This window comes from Spermophilus citellus, assembly GCF_964194105.1.
Source record: "Spermophilus citellus genome assembly, chromosome: 11".
NCBI lineage: Eukaryota > Metazoa > Chordata > Mammalia > Rodentia > Sciuridae > Spermophilus > Spermophilus citellus.
In genome coordinates, this window is record NC_138192.1 from 91,965,097 (window position 1) to 91,974,966 (window position 9,870).

General features: G+C 31.6%; 1 protein-coding gene across 1 annotated transcript; it reads right to left on the minus strand.

Moving 5' to 3' along the window:
* Positions 1–1,868: 1,868 nt before the first annotated feature.
* MSTN (myostatin) lies at positions 1,869–7,994 on the minus strand. Its single transcript, XM_081260433.1, has 3 exons — positions 7,464–7,994; positions 5,281–5,654; positions 1,869–3,256 (listed from the first exon to the last, which is right to left on the minus strand). Exons 1-3 carry the CDS (start codon positions 7,834–7,836, stop codon positions 2,876–2,878), a joined length of 1,128 nt encoding a protein of 375 aa, XP_081116559.1. The 5' UTR covers positions 7,837–7,994; the 3' UTR covers positions 1,869–2,875.
* Between the last annotated feature and the right edge of the window lie 1,876 nt (positions 7,995–9,870).

Sequence of the window (9,870 nt, forward strand, 5' to 3'; positions counted from 1 at the left end):
ACTGGGCTCATTGAAAACTAAGCATATATGTCTGTTTCATTGCCAAGCTATATATTTCTGTATCCGGAATATTTAGTGTAATGTTAAGCCTGATGTGAACTATTAAACCTTTATAAGTTATACAATGAAGAATTTGTCTGCCACTGTTCTACATGCATTTTATGCCCATCAGATAAACTACAAGGCCTCATATGTAAAGTCTTACATTTAAAGCATCTTGTGTTCTTCATTGGATATGCTACTGAGGTATTTTAATATAGGGAATATATTTAAGTATTCCTTATAACTAGTGTTTTAAATGGCACCAAAGGCAATTTTTCTTTTAGCCATGTATGATATCTAAAGTAAATGCACTCAGTTTTTGAAGACTTCCTTTGCAAGAAGCCATCTAGACATGAATGAACTAAATTTAGTACCATTTTGCATTGCTCAGCATCTTACCTCAGGGATGACCAAAATAAGAATAGTTTACCTTAATGTGTTTTGCAGTAGGTAATCTGGAATTGAATGACCATGGAAATAAAATTTCAGCACCATATGTCACATGCCAGGAAAGTCATAACTTGCATATCATTGCTGTGTTTTAATTTATTTATTATAATATTGATAGTATTCATGTATTTGATTTTTAAAAGTGATCATTTGATAGTTTAAATGGATTTTTATGTTACTCTTTTAATAAGTACTATTAGAGTGAATTATAAAGCAAGTACATAATGCATTTGAATTTAAACTTCTGTTATTATGCAAATATAAATTATTATATTAATTTTATATTAATTATGAATGATTTGTTTCAAAATCATAACATAGTAGAATTTTAGTCATCACCCCATTAAACTTAGTCACAGCTTTATGGCTGTTTCTAAACTAATGGAGGCAGAGAAGAATAACTTCAAAAATCTTTATGTATAATGTTGCACTTGTGGATTTTCAGGTACTTTGTAACTGTTTTGCTATTCATTTTGAAAACTGGTGACCCAAATGTTCAGATAAATTTGTCACTATCATTAAGTACTAGGAAAAAGACATAGCTTCCCTGTGTCTCTGTGGCTTCAGTAGAACTTGTAACTCTAGGACCATACACCCTTGCCAAATGCAATGCATTTGGAAATTGAACCTATGAAAACATATAAATAGTTTTCAGGTCAAGATAAAGGGAAATGAAACAGACATAATTAGTCATTGATTTTGTATGTGTAAAACAACTTGATAAGGACCAATTTAGAAGGAATTTTACTCATAAGAAATAAGAGCAGATGACCTAAAGTTTCTGAACAAACTTTTGTGCAAAACCATTAGACTTTAATAATAAACTGAAAATCAGAAATCTACTTAATTATTATAACATAAAACTGTTATGCCTTTCAAAAACATGAAAACACTTTAATATAATTTATGTTGCTTCTACACATTGATGTAAGAAATAATTTCACTTAGTTATAAGTACAATGAATTTGGTTGACAAAATCCCAATTTACAAAATAAAAGTAAGTAAATGCAGAAATATATTCATTACCAAATCAGAAAATAAAAGCAATAGTTCTTATTGAGATATGATTTTTATTATCCTTTCAGATAATGGATTTACTCATTTTGGTATGCTTAGTAATATTTATACTATTAAAGTAATGGAACGTTGAGATTTGAATACAATGACAGTAAACCATTGGAATTTACATTCACATTATACAGTCATCATGAATCCATACGTGAATGTTAATAATGTAAAAAAATATAAAATGATTGTAATATAACCATCTAACCAATAACATATGGAGTTTTAAGACCACTATTTTATTTGCTAATTTGCTTTGAAATATAAGCAGTTGCTGTTCTGTGATACATGACATGTCTTTGTGCCTTAATACTTAATTTGAAATATCCTTAGTGTAAAAATATACCAAAGTAAATAAAAAAGGAAACACTTATTTACAAAACAATATTGTATACACATTATATAAATGTAATTGTTTCAAAGTCTTTTACAATATTGATAGAATCAGTCATTTCCATAATTTTACCACATAAACTACAATGTTGCAAAGGCAGAGTGTAATTTTGAAATTTTAATAAAAACGAATACTATTTGGCTGCCTTTTAAAATAATGCAGTTTATCCAAGTATGCTGTGGAATTGAAAGCCTACCTCTAGAAAAATGATTCTTCTTTCATTAAAGAAAATCCATTCTCCATTTGGAGGTGTTTGAAAATGCACCTGAAGAAAGGAGAAACTTATGATTTTACCAAATGTTTTTTATTTGATAAACCTGCTAATATCAGTCATTCAGCCTATTGTATTAGCACCATTGGTATGGATTACTAATGTACTCTCCAATCATAATAGGAATGGAAATTTGCTTGTGGCATACCATCCCTATTTTGTGGAATTTTATCTTACCAAGTATGCTATCATACAATATAAATGCAAATGTATAAGGATGTTTCAAATGATGATATATGACAATCCTGCATTTTACCAATACTATATATATAGATTTTTTTCTGAAAATATTAAGTGAAACTGTAAAGAAATAGACTTTAAAGCATACTCCTTCAACTCACCAGAACACAAGGAGAATTTCTTTCATTTCCTTGCCTATGTTGTTGTGATATATATGAATGTGAATGTAATTTGATCTCCTTCTAGTTCAACAACCCTGGAAATCATAAAACTTCCTATTGTATGATTTATTTTGATGGTTAAATGCCAACCATTGCATATATTCTCTCTTTTAGTTCATATACTGTAGCTTGTGCTTAAGTAACTATAGCATACTCTAGGCCTATAGCCTGTGGTACATAATTTCACAGTTTCAAAATTGTTGAGGGGAAGGCCTTCCATGTTTTAGGAAGTTATGAACGTAATATAAATCTCATGAGCACCCACATCGGTCTACTACCATGGCTGGAATTTTCCCATATATTATTTGCTCTTTTCCATTAAAATATAACATATTAATTGGAGACATCTTTGTGGGAGTACAGCAAGGGCCTGCTGAACCTCGGGGATTTGCTTGGTGTACAAGATGAGTATGAGGATATTTTTGTAAAAATACAAATTCACACTCTCCAGAGCAGTAATTTGCCTTGTATCTTTTGGGTGCAATAATCCAGTCCCATCCAAAAGCTTCAAAATCTACTGTTAGTGGGTAACGACAGCATCGTGATTCTGTTGAGTGCTCATCACAGTCAAGCCCAAAATCTCTTCTGGATCTTTTTGGTGTGTCTGTAACCTTGACCTCTAAAAAGGGATTCTGTGTGTAAAGGAAAGAATAATTAGTAATATTAATAGAACTTAATGAAACTTAAGAAGTCATTATTAGAAGAAACTAATCATTTGTTTATATCACATTTAATTTTTTAAAAAGCATGGTATTGAGGAATTTTAATTTACACTAAGCTTGGGTTTACTCTTATGTCTCAAAGAATAGAACAATAATACAAATTTTTCTACAGTCAGTACATTCTGTTTTTTTTATTTTTGTTTTCCCTGATTTGATTATCAGACTGCCTGATTTTTCAAGGCACAAAATAGATGCCTCGAAAATTTTTATGGGAAGAAAGGGAGGACAGGGAAGGAGACTGAGGAAGGGAGGAAAGAGATGAGCTTCCCCTTTTCATGATTGTTTATATTGTGTTGACTACACAAGTCTGATGATTCCTGGAGGGATAGGTATGCTCATCCATCCAGTGTTCCCTAGGTCTTTACTCAGGGAAACATGGATGTCAAAGCCAGAGCAAAGAGCTACCTCTGAGCAGTGTGTGGATTATAATGGGGGAAAGGAAAGTAGGGTGTTGAAGGTAGTTCCACATATATTGGGTTCAAAAGATAATCCCTGAAGGAGGGAAAGACAGATTTATAAGAAGACATAATAATGTCCTTTTTTTTAGTCTTTTACTGAAAAATACTTCTGTTCAGGTATTTAAATAATAAAATTTGCCAGCACTCTTACTGCCCCAATCTTTCAATGTATTTGAGATTTCATTTACTTTTAAGTGGAAAAATCTGAGAAATACATCATATTTACCACCTGTTTAATTATAATTAAAACCTATCACATTTTGATCATTAAAATACTACCTATAGAAAAGAATACTTTCCTAAATAATTGATAGTTTTAATTTTATATAAAAATGAAAATGGACCAGGTAGTAATTATTACTTAAGATTGTCAAAAAGAGTGATATCATTTGGGAAGTCAATAATATTTAAAGTAGCACATATAAAAAATAGATCATTTGCAAAATTATATAGTCTTTTAAGCAATGTGTTTTCACTTATAGAAGATCTGATTTACTAATTATAAAATTACAGCATGACCATTTATAGATTTAAAAGATAACTTGTATTTATTGTTTCCAAGTATAATCTTCTGTTGTAAAATTATGCCAATAGAGAGAAGTAAAAATACTTGGTCACATTAAAAACATTTTTAAAAACAGAAGCAACAGGACTCCATAAGCTAGAAAAATTACCCCAAGTTTATACTAGGTTTCTAAATTTTTTAAATCAATTTTCATAATATATAAAATATTGTCACCCTTGGCCAGATGTTAAATTAGTTGGCATTTCCTAAGTAAACTCTTGCACAAGAATGCTAAGGCAGATCAGAAACAAGCTAGGTATCAAAGGTTAAGTAGCCTGGAAATTGAAATTTTATTAGGGGTATTCCACAAAAGTAATATACACAGGCACCAGTATGTTAACATCCTGCAAGTACTGAACATATTTGTCAGAAGGCCCTTAAATATATTTTGTAAAACATGATCCTACATGTATACTTAGTTAATTGATATAAATAAAAACAATTTAAGTATAATCATAACTCAAAAAATTTTTAAAGTTCATTTTTTTCTGCTTTATGTAAAGACAATATTTTTCAACACATTTGGGAAAAATAAATGAGAGAAAAATGTTCTGATTTGTTGGATATGTATTAAAATCTACAGAGTTCTTATTTTTATTTATATAATCATATATCAGTGATCTCCACTTTATATTTCATTCCCAATTCAAAAGAACTCCTTATGAAGTTAAAAACCATGGTATGGTTGTTTTCTAAAATCTTCATGCAAAGTAAGAGTAGCAAGGGAGTGTTTCATAGGACATGAAATTGGAAACCTACTTTTATTGGGTACAGGGGCTACCATTGGGGTAAGATACTTTTGTCTAGCTTGTAAACATCGGAAATTGACAATTATTTTCACTATTATTTGTTCACAGTGTGAATAAAAACATAACAAAGTATTTAGAATGTTATTTTCAGTTATCTCTTACCAGCCCATCTTCTCCTGGTCCTGGGAAGGTTACAGCAAGATCATGACCATTCTCATCTAAAGCTTTGATTTCAATGCCTAAGTTGGATTCAGGTTGTTTGAGCCAATTTTGCAACACTGTCTTCACATCAATGCTTTGCCAAATACCAGTGCCTGGGTTCATGTCAAGTTTCAGAGATCGGATTCCAGTATACCTTGTACCGTCTTTCATGGGTTTGATGAGTCTCAGGATTTGCACAAACACTGTTGTAGGAGTCTTGACGGGTCTCAGATAAATCCACAGTTGGGCCTTTATTACTTTATTATACTGTATTTTAGAGCTAAACTTAAAGAAGCAACATTTGGGTTTTCCTTCCACTTGCATTAGAAAATCAGCTATAAATGAATAAGAAAAAATTATTGAAATGAGTTCCCATTTTAAAATGAATAAAATCCCTCCATATTAATATCACTTTTCACCATTGGGATAATGTATGCATAGGTAGTCTTTCAAAATGAAATACTATGTAGAACTTCATTCATAACTCAGAAAAATATCAAAGAAAATAATTACTCTAGCTGTTCAGAGTTTTTAAGATACATGTATTTTCAGCTATTTATGAGGAATTATTCCCCTTCCAGAGAACTAAGGACTAAGGAAACTTTTATAAAGGAATGAGCAGTGGATGAAATTTTCAAATGATGATGATTAGAGAGAACAAGAGACACTGTGGAGGAACATCCACTTAGAATTCTTTGGGAATCTGAGTAGTTACACTTACTGAGCAGCTGTACCAATCAGTCTGGATGAAGGAACCCTTCCCCCAGGCCTGAATTACCTGGGGACAAGACACACTGAGCAACTTACTGAGCCTCAGGAATGAGCAGAAAATTTAGTACATCTGTTACACTTGGCCTTGGAATAGCCTTTCAAAGGAACAAAATTAAGCAGGTAATTAGCACAAAAAATTTAGATGTCATATTTGAGTTGTCTCATGTCATATTTGAGTTGTCTCACAAGTTAGAAAGTATTGTCTTTAGGGCCAGCCTGTCACTGTAGGCACAAACACTGACAATTTCTTCTCTTCTGGTGTTCCAAAATTGTGAATAAATAAGGCAATGCTACTCCAGGACTATTTGATAGCAGAATCTTGAATGAAAATTATTTATTGCTTTGTAATCTGGGTACTTAATAAGGGAAAAAATAATTTGAAACTCTTTCAGTCTGGTTTAAAGTATGTAAAGTGCCTTATTAAGGCAAGATCACAGACACATGGCACAAAAATTTTTCTTGTCATGCCTTTTCTGTCAAGGTGCCTATCTCCCCTTCCTGGAGAAAGTATTCTTTTTGAGCTAACTGAAAAAAGAACTGTATGAAATATATTATCTTTCAGAAACAATGTTGATACTACAGTTAATAGTCTTCCCTCTCATGAATAATAAAATATTTAGAACATTATTAGGCAACATGCCTGCATAGAAATAGGCAGACTGGGTACTCTCAATAAGAGTATCATGATCAAGGTACAAGGACATCGTGAGTCACAACCTACCCGATTAAAATATTTATTTCCTAGGCATTTTCTGATACTTAGCTCATAATTATCTCTAGGTTATATTTATTTATCATTGCCCTTACTAAATTAAATATTTAAATTTATTTTACTCTTTGGTGTAAGAGCTTTCAAAATTAAGTATTTAAATTTATTAAGAACATAAAAACATTATGAAAGATGGTTTTAAATAACAGAAATCATTCTAGGTGCACAGCAGTGCTCAAATAAGCTTAAACATCCAGCAAATTTCTTATGATTAGTGAAAAACTTATTATAAATGCTTATTTTGGACAAACAAATACAATTTACAATTTTATGTAAGTTCTTAACATTACTTGTGGTATCTCCCAGTCCTTCTCTTGGTAGTATTAATCAGTGAAAGTATAAGCATGCTGTATTTTCCATAGTAAACTGAATAATACTAATGCTCTACATTTTTTTTAGATTTTTACCTCTATAAGGAAATAAATAATGCAGCAGATTTGTCTCAATATATTTCTCATGAAACCTTGAAAAAAAGGAACCTCTTTTTTTTCTCCTACTTACAAGCCAACAGCTTGTTAAAAGAGCCTGAAAATAGATCTGTTTCTCATAAACACTAGAACAACAGTCAGCAGAACTGATGATATACACTAACAGAACTACTTACACTCTGTAGGCATGGTAATGATTGTTTCCGTCGTAACGTGATAATCATCATCTTCCAAAGAACCATCACTGCTGTCATCCCTCTGAACATCGTACTGATCAATCAGTTCCCGGAGTGGAGGAGCTTTGGGTAAAAGTTGTCTTATAGCATCTTTGCTGATGTTAGGAGCTGTTTCCAGACGAAGTTTACTGAGAATCTGAATTTTTATGGCTTCTATTCTTGAATATTTAGTGTTTTGTCTCCAAGTACATGCATTACACAGCCCCTCTTTTTCCACATTTTCTTTTTGCTCACTGTTCTCATTTAGATCCACTGGACCAGCAACAATCAGCATAAACAGGTAAATATAAACATAGATTTGCAGCTTTTGCATGATTTTAAAACCAATACAATCCTTTTCCTGGTTCTTCTTTTTTTCCTTTTACTTTTCTTTTGCTTTTGAGCAATCCCAAGCAAACTTTTAATGCACGTACAGTCTGAGAGACAACTTGCCACACCAGTGAATCTTTTATACTGTATTCCAAGTGGCTTTTTATATTCCAACTTAGATGAGACAAGTGTCGTCAGGATCTATGATTGGCTCTTGCACCACAATGAATCTCGCTGTCAGAGGTTAAAACCCTGTCTGTCACAAGTCACCAAGCAGTATTTTGTTACAGTCGAGGGTGAGCTGATTCATTTGACTACTTCATAAAAGAAATAATTCCACAAATAACGAAAGATATATGTGACATTTGAAAAATTAAAGTTCATGTTAATAATAATGTTAATATAAACTACACTGAAATCTTATCTTTATAAAACTCTCAAGTTATAATTTAAATTAGTAAATTTAAATTTATACTTCATACTTAAAATATAAAATGTTACTTCCTCAAAAATTAAAATGATTCTATATTATTTAGGCAAGTGTTTAAAGTAAAATGATTTTTATTTGTTGTATTATTTTTAGCACTTTTTAATTAGGGAATAAAAATTAGAAAGACCTGAATTAAAAGAAAAGTAAGATTGTGATACTATTAAAGATTTTCATCTCTAATTGAAAAAACTTGTTTTCCTGACTAAATTGTTAGCACATATTGAAAATCATTCTTAAATAGTATTACATTGTGCATGAAATTACTTTTAAATAGTTTAATGTTTTTTTAATACATTGAAAAATGAATTTTCCAAACAAATTAGTTTTGACTGATTACTATGTTGTTTCCTACTCTGAAGATGCAGATTAATATCACTCAAAAGTGTTTCTTCATTGTTGATTACCAAAAGGTTAATATCAACTAATAGAAAAATCTCAATTTCGAATAAGAAGGCAATGGATTTTATAACTGGCATTGCAGCATTTATTATAGTTTATTTCACATTTCCAGTGGTAAAAGTAAAAAGTATAATATCTAGTTTTTAAAAACTGAATCTGAATATTCAATTTATAAATTTTACATAAAAGTGAGAGAGCACCATAATAGAGGGGTGCCCTTTTGTTGTTTCCCAATACTGTGATAGGTTTGCACCCCTTTGCCAGTTTCTCATTTTGACCAGAGGGCAGACACCTGGCAGGGATTTGGGGTAAGGTCTGGGAGAGAGAATAGAGCTTTTTGTTCTCTAAATTTAAGTGGCCTCTATGGGGATCAAACTCTCACCCTTTGCTTTGGGAACCACAAGATCTAATCAAATGAACTATTAAAGAGCTAAATAAACATAGCCAGCAAGGAACAGAAGATGTTTCCAGGCCACAGGAGATTTCTTCTTCCTACTCCCTTTTTAGGAAGCTAAGGATTCCTAAGAGATTTAATCCATTACGTTTTTCCCCAAGAGAATGCAGCGGCTCATATCAAATATTCATTTTTTAGGTCACCACCATTTTTGCACACTGTACACCAATTTACTGCCTCAGTGCACTAAAATGCAACTCAGTAGCCTGAAAAGTTAATGCATTTTCATCAAATTCTTAAGAGGCATCTATATCTCTTGAGAAAAAATGGCCTTACATAATGCATTGGATTTGCCCATCATTAAAGATTAAGGAAAACCAGACACAAACCAGATGCCCTGAAGATTTCAGATCCTCTTTGTTATGGGACAGTATTAGATGAAACTTGTGAAGTTTTGTTTGGAAAATTCATTTTTCAATGTATAAATCTGTGTAATGTTATGAACATGTGCTTCTGGATACTTTCCAGAAAAATAAACCTCTTTAAAAACGAAACAAAACACATGTTTAGAATTATATAGCAGTTGATAGCTCATGCACTAGAGTCAGACCTGAGTTCAAGTCTCAGTTTAACCACTTCTAACTCTGTGATAATGATTGAGATAGTACTTAACTTCTCTTACCTTTATTTTCCTCAAAGGGGCTTTGGGGAGAAGTAATTTAATAATGCATGCAAATTGCTAAATATAGCACCTA

What these genes read in the sequence shown, in the direction of transcription:
- MSTN (XM_081260433.1), bottom strand. Translation starts at nt 7,836, where the DNA reads ATGCAAAAGCTGCAAATCTATGTTTATATTTACCTGTTTATGCTGATT. An exon ending in CATTACCATGCCTACAGAGT is followed by an intron (nt 5,655 to 7,463) that starts GTAAGTAGTTCT and finishes ATTCATTTATAG; the next exon opens with CTGATTTTCTAATGCAAGTG. An exon ending in GACCAGGAGAAGATGGGCTG is followed by an intron (nt 3,257 to 5,280) that starts GTAAGAGATAAC and finishes CTTTACACACAG; the next exon opens with AATCCCTTTTTAGAGGTCAA.